Genomic DNA, 27650 nt, shown 5'->3' on the forward strand with positions numbered 1-27650 from the left:
CAATGAATTGGAGCCAGACAAGAGAAGTCACTACGAACACTTTTTTGGAATTTAAGCTTGAGAGTAATAATTCTGAGGGGGCAAATTCACTAGTTCAACCAATAATTCTTCAAGTGGCAATTGAGATGGACAAATAAGAACTCCTTTTTAATTCTGGAGACAACTGAAAGAGATGTTGTCAAATCGATCGCCTCGAAAATTAGTGTATCCTGGAAGTGGAAGGGCTCTCGAGACTTGTGAGAATTAAGATTGGCAAGGACAGCATTTGATCTCAATTTCTCCTCAACCTCTTTTTGCTGTTCGTGGATATTTACCGGTCGGGTTTTTAACTATTTATATTTGAACTTGAATTTAAAATAATTATTTGAACCCAACTGAGTATTGATTTTTTATACTTAAATTTGATCTGATTGGTTTCGGGTATTTATAGGATATTCATAACTTGAATTCAAATAATATAATTTATAACTATTTAGTATATGGTTAAGTTGATATACATGTAATTTTTTAAAATTTTATTGTGATTTATTTATTCCAAGTTGGGTAGATTAATATCTTTATTAGAAATAAAATCTAACTTTCAACCTTGAGATTTTACTTGAAACTCGATCGGGCCTAAAAATTATCTATCAATTCATGTCAGTTGAGTTGGTAACTATCAATTTCAGGTTAAGTTCTCGTCCTCGTTTTTGCAGGGAAAGGGCTTTGTTGTGTGAGAGTCTTATTAGTAAAGTTTACATCTATCTCTTAACACTTTCTTCTTCTTTTTTTGTTAAACGCATGATACTTGAAATTAAAGAAATCCAATTGCTTTGAAAACTCGTTACCTCGTGGAAAAAAAAATATCGTGCATCTTTATAAGATTTTTTTTAATGATCATGGTATTTTTAACTTTTTTTATGTACATAATAACCAAATTTTTTTTTAAAAAAACTTATTATACCCTTTCTCATTAAATATTATTCATTAGAACAATGTTTTATTTATTTTTAATTTTTAATTTATTTTTTTAATTTTAATTTTATCTTTCAATATTAGATTTATTAAAAATTAAATTTTCATATTGTTTTTCAATTTACTTTTAATAATAGCATCTCAATTTTATAACTCGAGCTACAAGTTTGATAAGTTAATTTAGTTGAGTCGAGTTTTTTTTTAATTGATTTTTTTTTAATTTTATCATTCAATATTTGATTGGTTGGGAATTAAACTTTATAATTTATTTTAATTTACTTTTTATGATGTTATTTTTATTTCATAACTTGAGTTATGAGTTTAACGAGTTAACCATGGTTAACTTAAGTTATTTTTTTAATTGATTTAATTTTATCTTTAAACACTATGTATTTACAAATTAGACTTTATAATTTCATCTTTAAACTCGGATTAACCTAATCTAATATGTTATCATCTCAATATTTATAAAAAAAATCTTATTTTAAATATTTATTTTAAATAAAATTATTTTTTATTGGTTATTTGAGTTTACTGTAAACCTATTAGAAGATTAGATTACATTAAATCAATCCTACCATGGATTTTTTTCTACTATAATAAATATAAGTAATATCTAAACTTTTTTATCTTAAAGAAAATAAGTAAACTGAGCCGCTAAATAATGTGTACTAATAATATAATAACTTAATATTTTGAATAAACAATTATTTTGAGATAATAAAAAATTAAAAGCAAGATGATATTTTTGAAAAAAAAGAATAATAGTAATAATATTTTTAAATGGATCCCGTATAAATTTATATTTAATGATCAAATTTAGCTCATTAAAATTTGAGAATAATAATCATAACAACCAAATTTTCTTTCATTCTAATTTTCTACACATGATCCACACTCCAGCGAAAGAATTCATTAGAAAAGTCAAAAATCGAAATACAGATAACCAACCCGTTTAACAGACGGCCACGACTTCAATGGTGAAACATGTCCCCATGTTTCATTGCCCTGCCTTCCTCAAGGGTCCCCAGATTTGAAATTTGAGATTTGAGGCCCCTCGCCCACCTCGATAAGAGGGAAAAAACGCCCCACTCTTTGACAGCACGAAATAAAGGCCACGACCCATCCCATCGATCATGGGTCAAATCATATCATATTATTATTATTATTATTTAATCATTATTGTTCTATCCAAAAGGTGTGTGTATCTCATACAAGTTTTGTCCATTAACGGTAACTCTTTTTTATTTATTTTCATGTTTTTCCCTCTCTGGACAGGAATTCCAACGAGTTAGATCATAGATGGGAGAGGAAGATGGGATACAAGAAATTTCTTTGAAAGAACCGCGCTGGCTCTTCGGACCTCCTGTTCTCGTGATCCCTCTCAAACGAGTTTTTCATTTTTTCTTTCTTTTTCCACTTCTCAATCCCATTCACGCATACAAGAAAGGTTGAAGACCCGTGTTTTGTCTTGGGTTGGTGAGTTTTCGAGAAGGTTTTAGGTTTTTGAATTGAATGTTGTTTTACCTTTTTTTTAAGAGAAAAAAACAACCGTATCACTTTATATAAAAAAAAATTAAAAAAATTAAAAGATAAAATTTTATTCTGATTCTGATGGAGTTAAATAAATCATAAAATAACCTACCGAGTCATCTAGTGCTTGGTCTAACAGTGGAAGGAGTTTGTCTTCTTTCACTGTACCTGGATTCGAGTTCTGGCATGTATGTCTGTCACCCCGTGGTGCTTTACATGTTTATTGGATTTGCAGAGTATTCAATTGGCTGTTAGAATTAGTTGTGGTGCGTGCAAGTTGGTCCAGACACCTTACATAAATAAAATAAAAAAATTTAATTAAATCAACTCCGAAATAATCACATGACATCCATCCTGTTTTTATAACATGATTTGGAAGTCCGATGTTCGATTTGTTTTGGAAAATCTTTCAGATTATACCCCACTTAGCTGGTAATTGGCACTAGTTTAATTATGGGTAAAAAAAACAGGACGTCATTTTGTGATGTCAACTCATGGCTGTATCCCTGTGACGTGGGGTATAGTATCATGCGTTGCGTCTTCTATATCAACACTCGGCATTCCCACATTCGCTAGCTAAAGGTTGCCGCGGTCACGCCTTCTCAGCTGTGGTTGCTTTCACAAATTGCTCCCCCAAGAACTGTGAGGTTGTAGAAAATTATCAAGCAAAAGCAAAAAAAAGAAAAGTCATGGGAGAAATTGGCAATGTTGAACAATTATCTTTCCACAACCCTCCCAGTTCAGCCACCGGCCCTGAATTATCTCTTCATGTCATCAACGTTGCAGCAAGTTCCATGCGAGAAATGCAGAGCGCTGCTACGAGTACAAGCATGAGGGTTTATGATTCCTCAGATAGTTCAGGCTACCAGTCTGAGGTCAACCCACAAGAAGCTTGGCTTCCTATTACAGAATCAAGAAATGGCAATACTGTTACTTCTGTGTTTCATTTACTTTCTTCAGGAATTGGGATTCAAGCCCTTCTACTTCCTGTGGCATTTTCCATTCTTGGATGGTAAGTCAAGCAAGAACATTTTTTTTCTCTCTTGAAAGATTCTCCGACGCATGAATCAAAAAGCTATCTCTTACATAATTTTTTAATGTCTTGCTTGGTAAAAATAGTGTAGAAAAAGAAACAGCATAAGCTAGCAATTTTAAATGGTTGAGCTATAGCCAACTGGGCAATACAGAAAAGGGAAATATTAAATTAATGATGGCTTACTGGGTCATGGTAAATTGTCCAATGGTTGCAGGGCATGGGGAATTATATGCTTGTCGCTAGCATTTACCTGGCAACTCTATACCATATGGGTTCTTGTCCAACTTCATGAATCAGTACCTGGAAATGGAACTCGCTACAGCAGATATCTCCAACTTGCAATAGCCGCCTTTGGTTAGCACTAAAAATTTCAATTTCGAGGTAGATTTTCTTGCTTTTTTTGAGGTAACTTATGTTATTGTGTCCGTGAACAGGTCCAAAACTTGGGAAGTTGCTGGCTATATTTCCAGTAATGTATTTATCCGGGGGCTCATGTGTGTTGCTGATTATCAGAGGAGCTGGAACTATGGAGCTTTTCTTCAAAATGATGTTTGGAGGTGAGGCTACAAGTGAAGACAATCCATTGGCAGGGGCAGGGTGGTTTTTGGTCTTCACTTGCATGGCTATAGCATTGGCTCAACGGCCTAACTTGAATTCCATTTCTGGGTTCTCTCTTATCGGTGCAGTCACTGCCATTGCCTATTGTACTCTGATCTGGGCACTGCCCATCTCTAAGGGCAGGCCTAGTGGTGTATCTTATAATTCACAGAAGGCGGAATCCGGCATGTCTGAAATGTTTGATGTCTTGAATGCAATTGGGATGATAGTGCTTGCTTTCAGGGGTCACAATCTTGTGCTTGAAATCCAGGCAAGAATACTCTAATGATCAATTTATTACTAATTTTTACTTTTTAGGCTACTTAAATTAGTAATATATATAAAAATTGAAGGCCCAGAGAAAATATATTAAATTACATGACATGTCCTGCTCTCATTTGAGCGAGGAAAGCCCTTTAATATTTGTAATATCTGTACCTTTCTTAGCTTCTCCATATATAAAAGATTAAAGAGAATGTGATGTTTGATGCAGGGCACCCTGCCTTCAAGTTCAAAATGTCCATCCAAAAAGCTAATGTGGAGAGGAGTGACTCTCTCATACATAATAATAGCCATGTGCTTGTTTCCTATTGCAATTGCTGGATTTTGGGCTTATGGAAACAAGGTAAAAGCACAGCTTTCTGTTCTCTGTTCTACGGTCAATTTATTGCATCCCATAAACCTGAAAACTGTAGCATAATGAGTGATGACATATCATTCAACTACTTTTAATTTCAGCATCACAGCCAATCTTTTGCATATGCTAATTATTTGCCACTGCTTTGGCAGATACCCTCGAATGGAGGGATGTTGACTGCATTCATGCAGTTCCATGGACACGACACATCAAAATTTGCGAAGGGCCTTGTATACTTGCTCGTAGTGATTAACTGCCTTAGTTCATTCCAAATCTACGCCATGCCAGTTTTCGACAACCTGGAATTCAGATACACTTGCATGAAGAACAAGCGATGCTCGTGGTGGGTTCGCACCGGGTTTCGCCTTTTTTTCGGAGGATTGGCCTTCTTTATAGCTGTGGCTTTTCCATTTTTACCCAGCCTGGCTGCTTTAATCGGAGGAATCGCGTTGCCCCTTACACTGGCTTATCCATGTTTCATGTGGATTTCAATCAAGAAACCCCATCAAAAGGGCCATGGTGTCATGTGGTGTCTTAATCTAGGACTTGGATGCTTAGGCATGGTTCTGAGTGTTCTATTGGTCGTTGCAGCAGTTTGGAATTTGGCTACCAAAGGCCTACATGCCAACTTCTTCCACCCCGAATGATAGTTGATCATGAGTGTAGGATGCTACAATTTTTTGTATATGTTAATTCACTTAATATACCAAATTATGTATAAAATTTAAACTTTGAATTCTCTAATTATAAATCCTTGTATCAACGTCTTCTCTATTTTGAAGATGGTTTCACTTGCCAATCTATCATTTGATAATTTTCATTATCCTCATGTCAACTTTGTTAATCAATTCGTTTCACCATTTGGGTTCTGATTCCTTGCTCCCTGATCTAACGGGTCGTGGATCAGAGTATTTCTTATGGGTATATCTTCGGTTTCTTTACATGTACTAGTTATTAAAATTACAACTTGAATGGTAAACTTTTGACTCAAGCACAGTTTAAATAATGAGACCTGATTTTAAATAATTTTTTTAATAAATTTTTAAAATGATTTGTTGTGGACAAATTAATTAAGCCAAATTGACCTCACAAATAGGTTTTCCAAAGCCGAGTTTAATAACTTTTAAGCTTGAGATAAAAAAGATAGATATTGCGGTTAGAATTGTATTTAGATATATTTTAAAAATGCATTTAATTACCTTGAGTAAATATTAAATCGATCTTATTTTAGTGTTTTTTAGTTATTTTGATGTATTAATATATAAAATTTAAAAATAATTATTTTAATATATTTCTAAATAAAAAATAATTTTAAAAACACTCTACACTAACGTTTCAAAACGAATGACGAGGAGAATGATATCAAGTTCCACTTATAATCTTGCTTACTTTTTTTTTATGGTTTGGACAGTGATGCTAAAAATATCCTGCTTTCAGTGCTTTGAATTACTTTTTATACTAGAGTGAAAGACTTTGTATTTGGATTGTATTTAAAATCATTGATTCAAGTATAGGGAAAATTGTCAATAAGTTATAGCTTAATTGATATAATATCTCTATTATTCTAAAAAAAATTAGAATTCAAACTTTTTTTATAATAAAAAACTAGAGTAGAGAAATTCGCCTGAAAACAAATCAAGTAAAATACTCGGACACCTTGACATTATAAAACGAGATTTTCGTGAAGAAATCATTTTCCATTTAATGCATTAGTTTATGATTGTCGAAAGCCAAATTAGGTTTTGCTTTTTCTTCAGTGACACCACTACATGTGGAGCATGAGAAGATCAGTGCTAATTTGAATTTATGAAATTAAGGAAAGGAATAGGATGTCATTGCTGGTGTCATACGTGATGTTTTCTCATCCTGACCTCCTGAGCTTAGTGATATATATATAAGCCTCTTATCTACTACTTCCAATTAAGGCCTTCGGAGGTTTTTGTTGTTTGCTATATCTTTCTCACCAGCCTCAAGAACAGGTCATATCACAGGACTGTTACACAACACCAGGCCAAGTAAAAGCGTTGATCAGTGGTCTCCATTGAAGATGGACGACCCACAAGAGGCTTGGCTGCCTATTACTGAATCGAGAAATGGCAATGTCGCCACTGCAGTGTTCCATTTGTTATCGTCAGGAATCGGAATCCAAGCCCTTTTACTTCCAGTAGCTTTTGCCACTCTCGGATGGTGAGTGACAGCATCTTATATCTACTATATAATATATAGGATTGTTGATAATCTTTTGGATGAGACCATTTCTCAGACTCATCTGATTATAAAATGTGTTTGCTTCTTTAATTGATATTTGATATGTTTAGGTTTCATTTGGTCATGTTGTGCTCATAGATTAAGCATATTTTAGTCCAATTTTTAAAAATAAATTATTCGATAAAGATATTACTATATATATATATATAAGGTGCCAACTCCAATCCGCTTCAATTTCAATGGTTGTAGGGTATGGGGGGCGATAAGCTTGTCCCTAGCATTTACATGGCAGCTCTACACCATATGGATTCTTGTTCAACTGCACGAACCAATTCCTGGAATTAGAACTCGCTACAGCAGATATTTACAGCTTGCTATAGCCGCCTTTGGTTAGTTCCACTTCCACCCAAAGGGACCAAATAAAAATAGAAATGTTGCTAGAATCTGATTCATATATATATATATATAAAAGCTAATGTGGATTTTCAAAATACATAAGTGTAATTATTTTTTTATCCTTAAAAACCATGGCTTGGGAGTTGGGATAATTTCTATATTTTTGGACAACCAACATTAGTCTTTAAAAGATTAATTGTGAGTATATTTGTCTTTATAAAAATTTTAAATATAATGAAATAATTATATTGTCTTTATCTTTAAAGATAAAATTTAAAATTAATATATAAGAGTTTTTTTGTTTTTTACTTTTTAAAATACAATACAGTAAATTGATAATTTTACACTTGAAAACAAAAATTTTAAAACTTATATTTAAGAGTTTTTTAATCTTTTCACCTTAGTTTTTTTATTATTACCGAGTAAAGCAACGCGTGCAGCACTTTTTGGAGGTGAAAAAAGCTCTCCTGTCATGTCATTAAAATCACCATTGCATCTTTTTCTAGTTTAGTTAGCATGTGTTGGTCATGATTAGGTTGTTTATTGTTAACATAATTTTTTTTTTTTTTAGAAAATTAAAATTTGTCCTTTGTTTTATTGCTATTTCAACTCTAATTTTTATTTTTTTAATTTTTAATATTTTTTCTTGAGTTGTTTTATATTTTTTTTTTTAATTTTATCCTTGAATTCAAATCTATGATATTTTTTTAATTTGATCCTTATTCTTTTTATTTTTTATCCTTTTGTTAAAGTTGTTTTTGTTTTTAATTTTACCCTTTAATAAAAAATATGTGTTACCCTCTAATTTATTTTTTATTTTTATTTTGTTAATTTTTATTTTTTGTTTTGAATCATTTTATATAATTGATTTTTTTTTCAATTTCATCATGAACGTTTGATTTGTTAGGAATTTTACTTCATAGTTTTTTATGTATGTTGCTTTCAATCTAATCATGTAAGTCATGTGACTAAAAATTTAATACAAATTGATATTTTTTCTACTTATTTTTTTTATTTCATCATTTGACATTTAGATTTTTTTTTATAAATTGGCTTTGTATTTTTTTTTATATTGATTTATTTCGATTTCATGATCTAGGTAAAAAGTTTAATGGGTTAACTCAGGTTAGCTCTCACCTTATTATTCAAATTACATATTTATCATCCCAAGTTGGATTGAATTGAACAGTTTTTTTTGTTTTATCTAATTTTATCATTTTATATTTAACTTGGATTGACTTGAACAGTTTTTTTTTTTGTTTTATCCAATTTCATCATTTTATATTTAATTGGTTGAAAAATAAATATACCTTTTCTTTACTCTTGAAAAAAATAATTTCTCAACTTATCATGATTATTTTTTAAAATTTTAATCTTTTTATCATCTAATTGAAAAAACCAACTTATTTAACCAATCAAGGCTATAATCAAAGTCTTATGTTTTTATTTACAAAAAAAAAAATCCGTATGCATCATTTAAATATTATATATATATATAAATAATAATAATAACCCATATTGCAGCATCTAGTCACGTCAAGTATTACATATAAACTTAAAAATAGAGACTCTATTTAAATTCCCTCTCTAAAATGCCTCTATTATATGAAACAGTTGTCTTTTTGAAATCTTCATATATTTATTATTTGAGTGTAAATCGTAACTTATATATAGAAAATGTAAACACAGAGTTAGCTGATGTTGTCAAAAACTCTAAACTCTAGTACCTCAATATTAATCGAGAAACTTCAATCATGTGTTGTAAATATCGAATAATTATAAAAATTATAGCTTGAACGTCATAAAAATTCAACATTTTAAATGTATGGTTATAAAAGTGCCGCTAAATTTTTAAAAACAATTGAAATATATCGCTGGTTTTAAAGCTGCCCCTCTGTTATTGCTGTAAGTCCCTTTTGTTGTAGTGTATAGATATAAATCTTAAATCGTGTGTGAACAGGTCCAAAGCTCGGAAAGTTGCTAGCAATATTTCCGGTAATGTACCTCTCAGGGAGCACATGTATCATGCTGATTATAAAAGGAGCTGGAGTTATGGAGCTTCTCTTCAAGCTAATGTGTGAAGGTGGGGCTACATGCGATGCCAAGTCTTTGACCGGCGCAGAGTGGTTCCTGGTCTTCACTTGCATGGCTATAGCATTGGCTCAGCGACCTAACTTGAATTCCATTGCTGGGTTCTCACTAGTTGGTGCCATTAGTGCCATTGGTTATTGTACTCTGATTTGGGCACTGCCCATTTCCAAGGACAGGCCCAGTGGTGTGTCTTATGACTCACGCAAGGGGGGATCTAGCATGGCCGGAATGTTTGATGTCTTGAATGCAATTGGTATAATTATGCTTGCTTTCAGGGGTCATAATCTTGTGCTTGAGATTCAGGTATGAACGAGAAATTGTTTCATTAATGAAAATTATTATTAGCTCACTCTGATAATTATACGGAAATCATTAATTTTTGTAACGAGTGTAAGTTCATGTTCAATCTCCAATGAGCCAAAGCTAAGTTGAGATTAGTGTGGTCTTTCCCATTAAGATATCTAGAGTTTAAATGTAGAAAAACCCGTAGTTCAATCTGATTATTGTTATTGTCGGGCAACTTAAATTACAGGTATATACTTCTATAGAAACCCTAACGAAATGTACTAAAACAATGTCATGGCCTGTTCTTGTCGGGGCTCGGCAAAGCTCATCAATAAATGTATATTTCTCGGCTTCCGCGTTAAGATAGAGAATTCAATGTTTGACGTTGCAGGGAACATTGCCTTCAAGCTTAACAAATCCATCCAAAAGGACGATGTGGAGAGGGGTGAGTTTCTCGTACATCATAATAGCCATGTGTCAGTTTCCTCTAGCAATAGCTGGATTTTGGGCTTACGGAAACAAGGTAAAAGCACAGTTTTCTCTTCTACAATCAATTTATTGCATCCCATAAACCTGAAAACTGTAGCATAACGAGTAATGACATATCATTTAACTACTTTTAATTTCAGCATCACGGCCAATCTTTTGCATATGCTAATTATTTGCTACTGTTTTGGCAGATACCCTCGAATGGAGGGATGTTGACTGCATTCATGCAGTTCCATGGACACGACACATCAAAATTTGCGAGGGGCCTTGTATACTTGCTCGTAGTGATTAACTGCCTTAGTTCATTCCAAATCTACGCCATGCCAGTTTTCGACAACCTGGAATTTAGATACATTAGCATGAAGAACAAGCGATGCCCATGGTGGGTTCGCGTTGGTTTTCGGCTCTTCTTCGGAGGATTGGCCTTCTTCATAGCTGTGGCTCTTCCTTTCCTGCCAAGCCTAGCTCCTTTAGTTGGAGGGATCACCTTACCCTTAACACTGGCTTATCCATGTTTCATGTGGATTTCAATCAAGAAACCCCATCAAAAGGGCCATGGTGTCATGTGGTGTCTTAATCTAGGACTTGGATGCTTAGGCGTTGTTCTATGTGTTCTACTGGTAGTTGCCGCGGCACGGAATTTGGCTATCAAAGGCCTACATGCCAGCTTCTTCAAACCCCTATGACAACTGATAATTACAGAGCAAAATGCTCCAAATGTTTACAGCATATCAATACAAGTAAAAGATCAATTATGGACTCGTTGACATCGGTTCATATAAATTGTTAATAACTCATTCACCTATCCACTGAATCTGAAAGTAACGGTGCCAAATTCATCATCGATCGCATTCCAAAGTTTACTTTCATGGTGGTAGATTTTATTTGGCTAAAAGATTATTTAGTATTATGATAAATTATGCTTTTTTTCTTGCTGCTAAGAAAAAATAGTTTTGCTATCCAAATATATTTTTTTACACATAATTTCATTTCAACTTTTGATATGATAAAAAAACTGAAATAACATTTTTTTTATTTATGAAGATCTATTTTTTATTTATTTTATATGTAAAAATGTATCTCATAATAATTTTAACTAAATATGTATTTTTTAAACTACAACTAAAATATAACCACAAAAGCTACAATTTAATATTAAATGTACTAAAAAGATATTTAAGAATGTGTTAGTGATTGTTTTTTAAAATAATTAAATTAATATTTTTAAAATTTTTAAATTTTATTTTTATCATTAAAATAATTTAGAAATACTAAAAAAAATTTAATATAAAGCGAAATAAAAGAAAAAATCAACGACTAGCATGTTAAAGCTCGTTCTCAAATACACCATAATACTAATTATAAAAAGCTTGACAATGCCATCTAGACTTGTGAAAAGCAAACCGTCATCTCCAATACCACTTGTTGGACCCAGGCAAAGGCATTATCAGCTTATGATCAAATCCCAATAAGTGAACAGCAAGCACCAGATTCCCAGCCAACCACCAACATTAAAAAATTATTTAGAATTGTAGTTGTAATTTAAAGTATTTTTTATTTAAAAATATATTTAAAAAATAATTTTAAAATCAAAATACTAAAATAATTCTAAAATGTAAAATATAATTTTTAACATAAAATAATTTAATTTTTTTTTAAAATATAGATTGTACTGCATTTCCAAGCATTTCTAAACGGAGTTTAAAAGGGAGAACGGCACACTGCAAAACCATCAAAACCCCTTAAAGGATTAGCTCCAATTTTATGTTCTAAACATTTGTCACAATGTGGTACTGAAATTTACATTGCATACATCTCCCAGTTCTTCAAGACCAAATGAAATGAAATGAAGAAGATAACAGCACTGTGGATGGCAAAAGAATGAACCGAACATATACCCCTTGCAGCTGTGCATCATTCAGTGATAAACACATGCATTTGTCAACCTGTGGGGCTTGCCGAGTTTCTGGCCAGTAAGAGCAACAGTGCATCTAACACGCTTATGAAACTTTGACTTCACCAGTCTTCCCAAAATGTAGGCCCTGGACCTCAAGACAAATGTCAGGTTCAGAGGCAGGGCAACTTTGTTACCATGCGCTCTAGCATTAGAGAGAAGGGGCAGCCCTCCATATAGGGGAACTTGCGAACCATGCACCACCGTTGCCACCGTCCTCTTGCTCTTCCTCGATTGAGAAAACTTCTTCATCTATTTTACCAATCCACAACAAATTAATTATATCCCAACAATAAGCTGAAATAAGAAAATCACACAGCATTTGGACACCATTTTTCACATCTAAATCTTCACAGAACTCGATCGTTGCATGCTTCACAGATCACAAAATCGAATAATTTGGTTGGTTGTTTTATGAAATATGAAGGTCCACATGCATGAATCGATATGTAAATGTATCTAAAAGGCTCGAGTTGCAATGACATAATTTACTCTCCCAGTCGAACAAACATTCTGGGACACACAGAGACGCTTTAGAATCCCACACGAGTCCAGCAAGTGGGAGAGACTTTTCAGATATAGAGATTTTTCTTTCCAAGGCCCACAACTCAATGCAGATAAAAATTGACATAACAGCCAAGAAAAAGAAAATAAAGAAACCAGATCCATCCGACTCAAGTCATTGGGTTCCACACCATCTCCGAATAAAGAGAGGCTGTCCTTGCAGTCTTTTACAGGCACTCCAGATTTGTAGTCAATAGCCTTCCAACAATCCTTCCATGACTCGGAAGTCCTGGCTTAGAACAGCCCCGTGAAGGTTAAAGTCCTACTACCAAACAAAATCTTGAACCTCCCACTGCCACCCACAATGACCATCCTATCCTTCCTCCATTAGCTATTATTGAAAATTAAGGATAAAGCAGGTTTTGGAGAGACGAGAGCACAACAGAGTTTACCTGTCCAGAGGCAAGTTTCAGCTGGAAATAGTGTATCTCCAGAGGGGTTGAGGTGACATGGACGGCAAAAAAGGTAGCAGGGTTTTTGTAATGAATCTTGACCGTAGAATTCAAGGACAGCATATCTGTTGGCACTCCCGATTGATCATTCCCTGCCTGAACATAAAAATTCTCGAACACCATGCTCTGCTTAAAAAGAACGCACAAAAAAAAAAAAAAAAACCTTTCTGATCACTTTTTATTTTTTATTCCTCAATATGAATTACTTTAATTATTTTTAAACAAAATCAAATAAATTACTGACATGATTACATGATTAAAGGCTAAAAATAAGGGATTACGCAAACCTAAAAACAACAGCCTGATCCTAATCCACATTTATAGTACCCTGTACCCTGGGCATCATCACCAACTATTCCATTTCCCCACAAGACATACAGAAACTGACTCGTTTATTTGACACGGCAGAGAGCCACCGAGTCAACTCGGTAAATATTTCGAAGAAAATAAACTTACCTTGACTGAAATCTCAGGCTCGTAAGCCTTACTGGCACCCCACAAGATCAAACAAAAGACAGTGAACAGCAGAACAAAGAACAAGAACCCAATGAAATACAGTCTCACATTACGTGCACCACTCCCCCAATCATCACCATCCTTATCACCCTCAGCACCTTCTTGAACAGCACCATCTTGGTCACCAATCCTTATATGTTTCCACGCAGATAAACTTCTTGGGATCTTGAGTGAATTGGAGAATATTGACGCAGAAGACTCGCGAGAATGGTGAATTGGTGAACTGTGGTAGTAAAGGTGTGCTGGTGACACGGTCGGGCTTGATCCATAAGACATTTTCTCCGGGTCATGGTTTGATGGACTCTGAACGTAGTATATCGGCCTTCTTGGTGACCTTGGTAGCCATGAGTTGTCAAGACTGGTTCCATCCGAGTCCGTCTTGGCGTGCATCTTTTCCAACCTTGAAAACTGCTTCGAGAGAGATAAATGAGAATTAAGGAGACGTATGTGTTGTTTGTTAGGGTTTGTGGGGTTTGGTATAGGAGAGGGAAGGTAATTATGACAGGATGCCAAGAAAGGAATGGCCAGGTAATATCAGACAAAGAAAGCAGACACGGCGAGAAGGATTTATCAGGGGTTTTGGTTTTTGAATCACGAGAGGGAGTCAACATGGAAAGTGTAATAAAATCTGCTGCCAAGTTAGATGGGTCCCGCCCTCGTATAGGGCCTACGCTAATGAATTTGAGCTAAGACTCGCCTGGATCTAATCCTTAGAGCCTGATGGATTGCTCCGTAATCCCTTCGAGCACTTTTATATCCTCGGGGGAACGAAGTTTTGATGGGTGTGAGCCCATGAAGAGCATCGAAGTTTTGATGGTTCTGAGTACTATATCCTCAGGATAACCTAAGTTTTGATGGGTGTCAGCCCATGGAGAGCATCGAAGTTTTGATGGTTCTGAGTAAATCTAGGCATGTTAAGGTTATTGATCAGGAGATCGTAAGATTATGATTTCTTCTCTCGTAATTAATTTTTTGATAATGATAAAACTAAAAATTGAATCAAAATCTAAGTGGTTCGAGAGTGACTACTAATATATTGATATGAAAATGTTTTAAGAAATATTGATCATGAGTAACGAAACCATGTGAAATGAAAACCGAAAAATTACATTTAGCATATTGTTTCATATTAGAAAAATAATCATTTACATAATTAATCAACAAAAAAAATTTAATATAAAAAAATAATCAAATTAACATCATATATATTAGATACGAAATGATCGAATGACAATTCAATCTTCCATATATATCTTCTTTTTCTTGGTAAAAAAACCTTTTTTCCTTGTAAACCAAAATTGAACCTAAAATCATCAGATTTTGGCCAAATAATTTATGTGCTTATCTTGAAATAATGAGATCCTCTCATTGAGTGCCATGTCATTTTACTAAAGATCACTTTAAAAACCAAAACTTGAACTGGATCCAAACTCGAAGTCTCTCAAGTCTTTGTTCCTCCAATCTCTTCATCAAGTTAGAATCTTTTTTGTCTTTCACTTCGCATTTTCGTTGTTCATTGTAGTGCTGTAGGTAACTCTCTCTTTCATCTTTTTATATGTTTCCCTTTGAAGAACTCATTGTTTCATATTGTAAGAAGTTAGATAATCGTACTGTGGCTCCTTGTTTATTTTTATGTTTTATAAATATTTAAAAAAAAATTAAAAGTTTTTATTTTCTTCTTTACATTAAATTAATATTTTTTTATATTTTAAAATTATTTTAATGAGCTAATATAAAAAATAATATTTTCTATGAGAATTACAAAATAAAAGTTCGTTTTGTACCGAAGACAATGTGTCAAGTGAAATACCAAGTTTTTGTTCTTTTTTTCATTTATTGCAAAGTTGTAATATTAGTATTGAATGGCTCTTTAGTCATTAAATAAAAATATAGGAATTCTGTAAATAATGAGATATTTTTTATTGATTTTTTTAAATAAATATTCTTTATATCATTAAAAAATAATTATAATATAAAAAATGCTAAATAAATAGAAAAAAGTCACACATAACAGTTGTTAATTAAAACACAAACAAAATAATTATTTTAAGAAATTCATAGAAATGAAGGAATTAATTAAAAAATTAAAAATTAAAAAAAAAAGAAAAAAAAAAAGAAGAAGAATTAGATCAAGCCTAGCACCTAGCCCATTAAAAAATAGCCCGAGCACGAGCCTGCAGAGTTAAGCTCAAGCTTGGAAGCTTTTATTTTTTTTTAAAAAAGTTAATGGGATGAACAAGATGTTGTTTGTCCCAATTATTTTTTTAAAAAAAGGCATGGTCTGCATAAACATACGATGCGTTGTTTGAAAATCCCTAAAATCTAGCCATTATAATGCTATAAAAACGAGATTCTAGATTTTTTTTTTATTACAAACAAACTTATTTTCAATTTATTTTGGACTAAAAAACATCTTAGAAATCTTATTAAATCAATTTATAACCTTCAAAATATATAAAAAATTGACACAAAATTTAAAATCAACCTGAAATCCAAGAACTTCTCAAGTTGAGATATATATTTTTAAATAATTTCAAAATAAAAAAAAATCTCATCTCAAGTCCCTTCATCATATGAAACCAATTGAAACAAAAATTGATTGTTTAGAAGATCGTAATCATCACTAATATCCACTCTTTCTCCGTGCTAAAATCCACCAACTTCCTTTCTCTTTTCCCATTATAAATAACTGAAAATTTAAAAAATAAATTTTAGTATTAAAATTATTTTTTTAAAATTAAAGGGACCAATTATCTAATAATTAAAAATCATTGAGACTAAAATAGGTTTTATCACAGATTTTAAATTTATCACCAATTCTGCACACGTCTTTTTCACTTCACTCTCTATCTTTTAAGTTTACTCTTTCTCTTAAAAAACAAAAAAGTAATTAGATGTTAATTTGCGTTAAAAAAATAAATCATATAAATTTAAGTTAACTCTTTCTCCTAAAAAAAATGTAATTAGATGTCAAATTTGCTTTTAAAAAATAAAGCATATAAAATAAAAGTTGGAAAATCAAACTAATTTTTTTTTTTTAAATCACTACTCTATTCTATAGTATTATGTGAGGAGGTGGGAATAACGCTAAAAACTGATCTAAAATGTATAAATAATTACTTATTATTATTATTATATTGCTGGATCCCAATCATTTCCTTGTATGTAAGTGCATCCGTGTTGATATCCATCTAACGCAAAATATACTTTTTTCCATCACTGTTGAACCTTTTATATAAAGTTTGGATGTTATACAAGCGTTATCTTTATTAAAACTTGAAATCTTTGCTTGAATCGATGAACGTTGACAATTATAAATAATTAACAACGAAAAAAATCCTGCTAGGATCGGTTTGGAAATATGATTGAATTTATATTTTTAAAAAATTTAATTTTTTATATTTTAAATTATTTTAATATACTGATTTTAAAAATAAAAAAAATATTATTTTAATGTATTTTGATATAAAATACATTTTAAAAAACAATTACAACCACACTTTAAAATTAATATTTATATTAAAATGTCTATTCTTACTTTTAATGGGTTAAACTTAAAAAAAAATGCTAAATGAAAAGATAAAAATAAAAAGGTACTGTTTTAATTTGTTTATTTGTTTATTATTTTTGAAGAAAAAGCTAAAATCATTAAAAATAAATAAAACGTTTATTTATTCTAGTCCAATCTAATTGACTTTTCAAATAATTTTTTAATTAAAATATACTTGATAAAAAAACTATATTTATATTATTTAAAATATTATTTTATCAATTTACCTCTTTAAAATAGCATCCCCATCTGCCGTTCTTGTTTATATATTTTTATTCTTTATTTCAATGAACTTCTGTGCTGTTGTTATGGCGTAGCTTCTTCTTCTTTTCTTGTTTTGTGCTTTGATCCATTCGTTATCACCGCCATCCTTCCATTTTACCAAATACTCCAAATCCCTCCCTTTCCCTCTTTTCTCCAATATTTCCTGTACCTCAGCGTACTCGAATATTTCCTCTTCTGAAATCCTTATTATACTTTCTAACCCCAATCTTCTTCCAAATTGCATTTGGGCGTCAATCTTAAAATTTCCTTAGCCAAATCAGAGGGAGAGTTAATCCTCTACCATCCTTCACCTCAGGATCAGCTCCTACGTCAACCAATAACTTGACGACACCCGGCCTGACATACCCAGCTGCCATATGAAGAGCCGTCAAGCCACCACTATTGTCTCTATGATCCAAGGCAGCTCCAGCTTCTGCTAAAAGCTTAACACACGGCTCAGAGCCGAGCCCACATACAAAAAGCAAATCTGTTCTTCCGTCACTGTCCACAGCATTGACGTCACGGAGTCCATCTTCATTTTAAAGACGCCTCGTTGGCTTTCTTGGCTGCCGTCCACCATGGAGTCTCGTACTCCGCCACCACGTCTTTAGCTACGAAATCTGATGGGACCCACAAAGGGGTATGACCGTCTTTCCACTCTAGCAAGAACTCCATGCCTGTACCATCTTATTGTTGTTATTTTTTAAAAGTAATTTCCACTTCAAAATATATAAAAATATTTTTTTATTTTTTAAAAATTATTTTTAAAATTAATATATAAAAAAATATAAAAAATTAATTTTTTGAAAAAAAAGGTACAACCCCGTTTCAAAATGCTTACTAAATTTAAAACACATTTTTCATGAAGCAGGTTTTACTTTTTTTTTTTAATTCATTTTTTTAAAAACATTATTTATTTTTATATTTTAAAAATATTTTTGAAAAAAATTAAATTTTTTCAATTTATTTCTTTACTTTAAATTATTTTTTATTATTATTTTAAGATTATTTTAATACGCTGGTATTAAAAATAATTTTTAAAAATAAAAATACATTATGTTAATATATTTTGAAATAAAAAATATTTTAAAAAATAATCACAATCATATAATTACTATATATATTAATATACATATTTTTTATTATACATAATCTTTAATTATAATTTTTATTAACCAAGTATATAAATTTAGTTTACTTTAATTAACCATATGATTTTTTAAAATTTAATTTTTTCAAACGACAGCCACACAAACATATTTATTAGCTATGTGATTTTTTTGGAAAAAAAAAAGTTTATTTCTTGCGGGTAAGAACCAATACGACAACAAATTGGGTCGTCCTCCGCCACCACGTCTTTAGCTACGAAATCTGATGGGACCCACGAAGGGTATGACCGTCTTTCCACTCTAGCAATAGCCAATACGACAACAAATTGGGTCGTTTATTTCAAGAGCAGGTTATGGCCCAGGGTGCTATGGGCATGCAGGGAACAAATCCCATCTGGCCATCTCGCCTTCTTTTCATTTCTTATTTTACTCCTTCCCATGGGCAAGGAAGGATGCTCCAGACGGCAAAGGTAAAAGGGTAATAGCATTATTAATATATCAATTTTGATTTTCTTGATTTGAATATATAGGTAAAAGGGATAATAGCATTATTAATTTATCAATTTTGATTTTCTTGATTTGAATATATTTCTTTTGAAACTGGAAAGAAACCTGGCGATGCTTTCTTAAGGAAAAGAGCTCTGAATTAGAAAAAAAATAAGAAAATATATTGATTTAGTTACCTTTACCATGACCAGAATATTTCGCTACTCAAATTAGAAAGCATCTTTCCTATTAAGAAGCGCCCATTTAAAATATAAAAAGCGCACATTGTAATTTATAATTCAAACGATATCCTATGTGGACAACTTTTGTTTTTTGGGCCGTTTGTAATTACGTTTCAAGTGATATTTCTCTAAATTTTGAATATTATTGTTTAAAATTAATTTTTATATATCTTAAATTGTTTAAAAACATTTTAAAATAAAAAATATTTTTAAAAACAAAAATTATCGTAATTTATAAGACACCCTTTGAGCCGTTAAGAAGAATTGAATGGCTAAACCTTGCCGATTGATGCGTTGGTCTTGTATTGTCCGTGTAGTGTAAGTTCAAGAAAAGGGCAACCAGCAACGACACGCTGAAGGTAACTAAATTCTAGAAATCAAATGAGCATTAAAATAATCTTCTAATTCAAGACCCAAAAAAGGTTTGACTTTATGGACTCTTACAAATTTAATTACCCCTGACTACATGGCTGCCACTGCATTTCGCCGGCCCATCAATCAAGTACCCGGAATCACCACTCTTCGGAACCCTCATCGGAACCGAAACCACCACATCCTCGCATGCAACCACCATGAGTTGAGGCCACCGAGGAAACCTAGATACCCTAGCATAACCATAGTCCACCACCAACGTCACATTAAAAGATTGGTTACTTAAGTGATAACTTTCACGTTCAAATAAAATTATAATTTAAAGTTGTTTGCTTAGTTATAAATCATATATATTTTTTAATTTTTGGAACCTGCAATAACTTGTGTTGCAAACATGGGTTAAATAAAAGCAAGCGTGACTTGCATTTTACTGAACACAAACTCACACCAACACAATTAATAAACCATTTAATTTTTTATTATTGAAAATATTACCCTTAGTTTTTGGTGAGACCTACTATATAAAAAAGAATATGATTAACCAAACATTATAAAACTATGTTTTAAGATAACCTTACTCGTAGTCTCAACTCCAAACACCTTCGTATAAATACCCTGCAAAGCCCGTCCTTCAACATAAGAGTCGACAGAAGAGATAGACACGTTCAATGTTTGAGGTAATATTGTTGTTGTAGTCCTGTTTGAAGGGTACAATTCGTGCTCTTGTAAGAAACTGTGGAAGTCACTCCATGGTAAGGGATTTCGAACCTCATAGGATTAGAAAGCGAATAAGAATGCTGTGAAAATCATGTTTTTTAATTTTAATTTTAATTTTTTAAATTATTTTGATATACTAATCATATATATTTAAATAAAATATATTTTAAAAAATAATTATAACAACACTGTTGAATATTTTTCAAAACTAATATTTATCCGTAATACATCCTAAGAGGATCATGGAATTGGATGTAGTTTTTTAGGATTGGTATTGTTTTCTTAATTATTTTTTAAAAATCTATTAAAATAATAATATTTTTTATTTTTTAAAATTTATTTTTAGGATCAATAAAAAAACATAAAAAATTATTGAAAATAAAAATTTTGTTTTTTAAATATTTTCAAGAAGCAAAAACAAACGGGTTTTTACTTGAAAAGACCCATTTATTGGAAAATGTTAATTAATCCCTCGTTTAATATTGATTTAGTGTCCTAGTTAAAAAAAATAGTATAGATTTACTATCCCTCACAATGAAGAGAAGAGAATATCTTGATAATCAAATTCGAAAATATCTTTCCTAATAAGTAGAGCAGGAAACAAATTAATAGATGAATTATAATAATTCAATATTTGAGTATAATAAAAGTAATGTTTTGATTTGATTTTCCGTGAAGAAAAAATTGAAGGAAAACTCTAAGAAGTTTATTGAAAAAATCTCTATTGATCATTCATACTCATTCATGCTTAAAATGAGACTCATATTTTTAATTATATATTGTTTTAAAATCACTTAAATAATACCAAGTTTAATGTAATTGTATTGTTAATTGGTCTATGAAATAGAGTATCGAATGATGATGGATGCACTTATTTTACTAGAGATTTTTTTTAAAAAAATTAATCTTCTGTAATGCGGCAAAAATTTCTCCGAGTTCCCTTAATTATTCTTAAATCAATGCTCCTATAAATTGGTCTTCAAAGTTCAAATTACAACCCGGCCGTACCCATAATGAGCACGGGGACTCACTGACTTGGACTCAACCCAAATTCACTAGGCCCGTTTTCCTATTGGGTCACATCAGATTGGCCTTAGAAAAGAAATCTGGCTTCTGTGACAAAAGTTTAAAAGCCCATAGAGTCCTCTCTCTCTCTCTCTTTCTTTCTTTTTTTTTTTTTTTATTGTTGTTTTCTTTTTTAAAAAAAGGGTAGTCCGTTTGGCTTGGAAGACAGAGAATTTCCAAGCCGGTGAAAGACACAAGAGAAGCCATAGCTTTGTGTTTTGAAAACACGTAAGAAGTCCTTTAAAATTTATATTTTCAAATAAATGTGATCTTTTTGGAGTGAGTTTATTGATTTATGGTTATTTTTTAAAGTTTTTTTATATTAAAATGTATTAAAATAATATTTTTTTATTTTTTAAAAATTATTTTTAAGATTAGTGCAAAAAAATAATGCAAAATATAAAAATAATTTTTAGTAAAAAATTAAATTTTTTAAAAACATAGTTTGCACTATGTTTTCAAACATTATAATATTATTCTAAGAAAATTTAATGCAAAATTGTGAATACCAAAATCATTTTCAGATATTCAGAAAACTAAACGGAAAATAATAAAATTTAAAAGTTGACATAAACTATGCTCATAATTGGTTATTATGCTTTTTTAACTTTACCCGGAGAGGGAAAAAAGAAGAAGAAGGGAGCAAGGTTCGCATCTATGGATTTAAATTTCGAATTCAATTGTGGGAGAGATAGGACAAGATTTGTGTTACTTTCTTTGGCTCAATGCAGAAAGAATAATCATAGTGTAGAGACAAGAAAGCTTCTTGGACCCATATATCCACTAATTTGTTTTTATCATTGAAGGATTTGAGGAGTCAAAGATTAAATTACAGGGAACTAATAACTATTGGGATTCACTAGAATATTCGATATTTAAAACATTGATAGTTATTATTTTTTAAAATATATTTTTTAAAAAATATATTAAAATAATATTTATTTAAATTAATTTTTAATATTAGAACATTAAAATGATAAAAAATACAAAAAATTTAATTTAAAGCAATTTTTTTTTAAAATTTCATCAAAGAATGGTTGAAACGTGGATATATATATATAAACACCCTTTTAATTGACTTAGGAGGGCACATAAACAAATAAAAAAACACCACACTAGCATTGTTTAATGGGCACAAGTCACTACACTACAAAAGTTATCCCATTAAAAAAAAAATAATTTCCCTTATGAAATAAAATAATACATTCCTTTGTGGCAAAGAATGTGAAAGGGAGCAATAAAAAATGCAATCATTTTACAGCTTTAAATTATAGCCTTCATTTTCCACCATATTTAGTCAAACACTTTGTAAAACATTTGCTGTCACCAGGCAAGAAATTAGAATACCCAAGAATTCAATAATGGTTTCCGCGTAAAATTGCTTCCGGTTCAGAATTGATCTCATCCACCACCGTTGATCTCATGTGGGTCCAACAAGAGATATGACACGAGCCGTTGGTTGAAAGGTGGTCGCCTGTTAGGTTCGAAGCAAATGGCCACATGGAGATTCCGTGCGTCGCGTCTGTAATCACGGGGGTTGCACCACCATCCAGCGTAGCATTTGCATGTGAAAACCTAAAATGAGAAAATTAGTTCGATCACTCATCTCGTAAATCCACACCATAACAAGGGTATTCCTGTCTCTTGATATTGTTTTATCGGTGTTTTTATCACCAAAATGAAAATTATATTTCGGCTTAATTATATAGATTAAAACAAGTTCTGATAAGTCCCCATAATTTTGTAAGGTTTCTATTTAGCTCCTACTAACTGAATAATTTAAGGGTCATTTGGTACCATTTTCATATACTTTTTGTGTCATTAAGAATCAAATCTGAATTTTTTTTATTATAAATATAAAAAATCAAGAACCAAAATCAGGAGAGGAATCATAGGCCCTTGCCATAATTTTTAGCTAGCAATTTAACATTTTGGAAAAAATAAGTTTAATATCGAGAGATTCCAAACTTTAGGGACTTGATTGGAAAATTACTAGATCTATAAGAATTAATATAAACTTTACCCTTTAAAAGCCTGGCTGTAATATGTGATGTAGAGTGATGAATTATGGAGGAACTTGAAGTTTTCAAGTGGAGCCAGCCACCGTTTTCTCTACCCCACTTAAAACCTACACAACACTCTAACCCAGCCGAGTCAACCGACACGGCAATGCTAAATTCTTTCTTAATTTTTCTTTCCATTATCTTGTTATCTGGCATTATTTTTTTATTTTTTATTTTCTTGGTGGGCTTCTTAATTAGCTTCCTTCCTTTGCATTGCCACTTTAAATACATGTCATCGCCTGCGATGAGTTACCACTACGATAACCATATCAAGTGTCTCCTTCTGTAACCTTCTCTTAGAGAAAACGAAAGACAAACTTCTTTAATTTCTCTTCATTAATCTTCTCCGATTTCCAGTTCATTCTTGTTTTTTTGCTAATGGGTTGTGGTGCAACATGTTGGCAAGTACTTGCTTGTGTTACATTTTGTTGTACATTGGTTTTTGTTAATGCCGAGGATCCTTACAGGTTCTTCACCTGGAATGTTACCTACGGTGACATATATCCACTCGGTGTAAAACAACAGGTTTGTGCGTTGATTTTTGTCTGCAAAAGTTGTAATGTAACGATTCTTTCTCTTGCTCGATCTTATAAAAAGATGTTTTTTTTAATGGTATTTTGTGTGCAGGGGATTCTGATAAATGGACAATTTCCAGGACCGGATATCTATTCCGTTACCAACAATAATCTCATCATCAATGTTTACAATAGCTTACCGGAGCCATTTCTCATTTCTTGGTAAGAATTCTCTTCAAAGTTCTGTCAACGTCGCCTGAAGTTTCTCCTGGCGATGGTGTGATGAAGTGGAAACTGTCGTCATAGCATTTCTAGAGGGGTATTTCAGTTGTCGTGTCGCACGTTTTGCTTTATTTTATAAAATAATTTTATTCTCAAATTAACAAGGTTGGAATAGGGAAGTCTCCCCCTCCCATTTAGTTCCGTTTCACATTTATATTTAGTGCATAAAGTTATAACAGCGAATATAGTTTATGGGTAATGAAAACGATTTGTACCAATTATATATATTGAAATTAATATCTAAATCACTATTAAAACTTTACCATACAAGTAAATATCCTTAGATAGCTTCACAACTCAACATTATACTACTCTTTTTTAAGTATCCTATGCAGTCTTGGGAAGTGTTTAATTGAGTTTTACACGTTTTGGCAATTTAGCAGTTGCGCAACACGCAAAGGCAACTTAATTGAGTTTTACACGTTTTGGCAATTCAGCAGTTGCGCAACACGCAAAGGCGCACCTTCTTTACGTGATATTTGGTTAGAGTTATCAGCACACTCACGTAATTAGTTAATTGATGCTATTAGTAGTGCTTTATGCGGTCATGCCAAAGTTAATTATAAAGCTAGCACGGGTTTAGAATTTAGAGGCAAGGTAAAGATTCCAAAGGTAAGTGTGGAAGCACACATCAAGAGTTTAGACATCTTCGAGCCCAAGCAGTGATCATACGATTGAGTCCAAGTAGCCCACATAAATTATGCCTAACTTTTCGGCCGTGGAGTTCTAGATGTTGACATATTGCCCAATGTCTTTAACTTAAGTTGTTGTTTGCTGGGTTATGATCAAGGTGAATTATAGAAAACAGCTGTAAAGGTAACCTCTATAAAAAATAAATCTGTAAAGTGCTATCTAAGCCAAGATTGACTTTATCGTTATCAATCAAGGGTGAAATTTGATACGTGAATAGTTGGCTGATTGTCACGAGTCCGAGCCTAGACTTTCTCATCTATCTTTTTTTTTTGAAATAATTTTGACTTGATATGCTTTTTACGTGGGTTTGGGACTGAAGTGGCAAAAATGAAACAGGAATGGTGTCCAGCAAAGGAGAAATTCATACGAGGATGGAGTCTATGGAACGACATGTCCAATCCCTCCGGGAAAGAACTTCACTTACATTTTACAAGTGAAAGATCAGATTGGCAGCTTCTACTACTACCCATCTCTTGCTTTCCATAAGGCAGCTGGTGGGTTTGGGGGCATCAGGATCCTTAGCAGGCCGCTAATTCCTGTCCCATTCCCTGAACCTGCTGACGATTTTACTGTTCTTATTGGAGATTGGTACAAGGCCAACCACAAGGTAACTGACAAACTATGAATACACACCACCTGTCAAAAGTATAACTAGCTGGCGATTGGTACAAGGCCAACCACAAGGTAATTGACAAACTATGAATACACATCACCTGTCAAAAGTATAACTAGTTTCTTCAAATTTTATGTGATTTTGCTTACTAGTAATGAATTTGCAATGCTGTTCACTATTTCAGGTATTGAAGGCCATTTTAGATCGTGGTCACAAGCTTCCTTTCCCAGATGGCATCCTGGTCAATGGTCGTGGACCCAATCAGACATATTTCACATTTCAACCTGGTAATTTTTTGAACCATGGTGGTAGTTTATGGTGTGTTTCAGACCTTAAGAGACTTGAAAAGTTCAGAATGTAATGAATCATGGACATTGCATTTCTTATTGCAGGAAAAACTTACAGACTCAGGATATCAAATGTGGGGCTCCAGCATTCTCTCAATTTTCGCATTCAAGGCCACAAGATGAAGCTTGTTGAAGTTGAGGGCACTCACACTCTTCAGACTACGCATTCATCACTGGATGTCCATGTCGGTCAATCCTATTCGGTGTTGGTCACAGCTGATCAGACAGCTCAGGACTATTACATTGCTGTCTCTACTCGCTTCACCACCAAGATCCTTACCACCACTGCCATACTTCACTACAGCAATTCTGCCAAAAAAGTGTCCGGTCCAATCCCTGGAGGACCAACCACTGAAATCGACTGGTCTCTTAACCAGGCTCGTTCAATTAGGCGAGTCCCTTGTAATTCATTATTGATTCCTGACGGTGCGACTGACTTGACAATGCTTTACATTTCAATTGAATAATTGTTGTGACATTTTTCATACGTTCATTATTCCAGGACAAATCTGACAGCAAGTGGACCAAGACCAAATCCACAAGGATCATATCACTATGGAATGATTAACCTCACCAGAACCATCAAGCTAGAAAGCTCTGCAGCTCAAGTTAATGGCAAGCAGAGATATGCAGTTAACAGCGTCTCATTTGTTCCTGCCGACACCCCTCTTAAGATTGCTGACTACTTTAAGATCGGAGGTGTTTTCCGCGTCGGAAGCATGCCAGACTATCCAACCGGCAAGAAAATGTACCTCGACACATCTGTCATGGGTGCCGATTTCAGGGCCTTTGTTGAGATCGTGTTTCAGAACCATGAGAACATTGTCCAGAGCTGGCACATCAATGGATACTCCTTCTGGGTAGTCGGGTAAGAACTTGAGAACTTGTATGCTACATAAGTGGGTCTATTTAAATACATTTGATTATGCTTCTAACTTGTTTAAAATATACAGTATGGATGGAGGGGTGTGGACTCCAGCTAGCCGCAATCAATACAATCTCAGGGATGCGGTTTCGCGTTGCACGACTCAGGTGAGATTCTTTCTCTAGTATTCAGTGCTGATCACCATGGTTCAGTGTAACAAAGATTTGGCAAATTATGGCTGCTGCTGCTGCAGGTATATCCCAAGTCATGGACTGCTATCTACATTGCACTTGATAATGTTGGAATGTGGAACATCAGGACTGAATTCTGGGCAAGACAGTACCTTGGTCAGCAATTTTATATGCGTGTATACTCACCGGTTGAGTCACCTCGAGATGAATATCCAATTCCCAAGAACGCCCTTCTTTGCGGGAGAGCCATTGGCAGAAGAACTAGACCTCTATAGATTATAAGTGCTGTTACCCCACTGTACAAGACCCTAACTCAGGGTCCCATTCTTTGTTACAAATATTTGTATTTGGTCAGTAGAGGATGTTTCATTTTTATAATAATTTTGGATTTCTTATTCTTTTGTGATGAATTACAAGATTTAAGCTTCAATGTCTTACACAATATTCTCCTAAAAAAATATATAATATTTGTACTTCAATAATATTTACATATTAATTAGCTGTCCTCCCTGCTGCATTTGTAAACAATTGTTTTTTTTTTTAATGCATTACACTAACATGCAT

At 32.7% G+C, this 27650-nt stretch overlaps 4 protein-coding genes and 1 pseudogene across 4 annotated transcripts; 3 read left to right on the top strand and 2 right to left on the bottom strand.

The window, feature by feature from the left end:
- The first annotated feature begins 2815 nt into the window (after window positions 1-2815).
- LOC105140955 (lysine histidine transporter-like 8) lies at window positions 2816-5556 on the top strand. Its single transcript, XM_011048008.1, has 5 exons — window positions 2816-3499; window positions 3738-3877; window positions 3958-4391; window positions 4614-4745; window positions 4910-5556. The coding sequence occupies exons 1-5, from the start codon at window positions 3177-3179 to the stop codon at window positions 5402-5404; spliced, it is 1524 nt and encodes a 507-aa protein (XP_011046310.1). The 5' UTR covers window positions 2816-3176; the 3' UTR covers window positions 5405-5556.
- A 1183-nt stretch (window positions 5557-6739) lies between these two features.
- LOC105140956 (lysine histidine transporter-like 8) lies at window positions 6740-11089 on the top strand. Its single transcript, XM_011048009.1, has 5 exons — window positions 6740-6944; window positions 7215-7354; window positions 9322-9755; window positions 10129-10260; window positions 10418-11089. Exons 1-5 carry the CDS (start codon window positions 6805-6807, stop codon window positions 10910-10912), a joined length of 1341 nt encoding a protein of 446 aa, XP_011046311.1. The 5' UTR covers window positions 6740-6804; the 3' UTR covers window positions 10913-11089.
- An 857-nt stretch (window positions 11090-11946) lies between these two features.
- LOC105140957 (uncharacterized) lies at window positions 11947-14298 on the bottom strand. The gene is made up of 3 exons (XM_011048010.1): window positions 13653-14298; window positions 13137-13322; window positions 11947-12432 (listed from the first exon to the last, which is right to left on the bottom strand). Exons 1-3 carry the CDS (start codon window positions 14100-14102, stop codon window positions 12145-12147), a joined length of 924 nt encoding a protein of 307 aa, XP_011046312.1. The 5' UTR covers window positions 14103-14298; the 3' UTR covers window positions 11947-12144.
- A 3226-nt stretch (window positions 14299-17524) lies between these two features.
- LOC105140966 (signal recognition particle 43 kDa protein, chloroplastic-like) lies at window positions 17525-18209 on the bottom strand (annotated as a pseudogene).
- A 5607-nt stretch (window positions 18210-23816) lies between these two features.
- LOC105140958 (L-ascorbate oxidase homolog) lies at window positions 23817-27523 on the top strand. Its single transcript, XM_011048011.1, has 8 exons — window positions 23817-24105; window positions 24208-24317; window positions 25407-25677; window positions 25868-25970; window positions 26076-26421; window positions 26533-26898; window positions 26984-27062; window positions 27149-27523. The coding sequence occupies exons 1-8, from the start codon at window positions 23959-23961 to the stop codon at window positions 27359-27361; spliced, it is 1635 nt and encodes a 544-aa protein (XP_011046313.1). The 5' UTR covers window positions 23817-23958; the 3' UTR covers window positions 27362-27523.
- Window positions 27524-27650: the final 127 nt, after the last annotated feature.

This window comes from Populus euphratica, unplaced genomic scaffold (genome assembly GCF_000495115.2).
Source record: "Populus euphratica unplaced genomic scaffold, PopEup_1.0 scaffold136.1, whole genome shotgun sequence".
Classification (NCBI taxonomy): Eukaryota; Viridiplantae; Streptophyta; class Magnoliopsida; order Malpighiales; family Salicaceae; genus Populus; species Populus euphratica.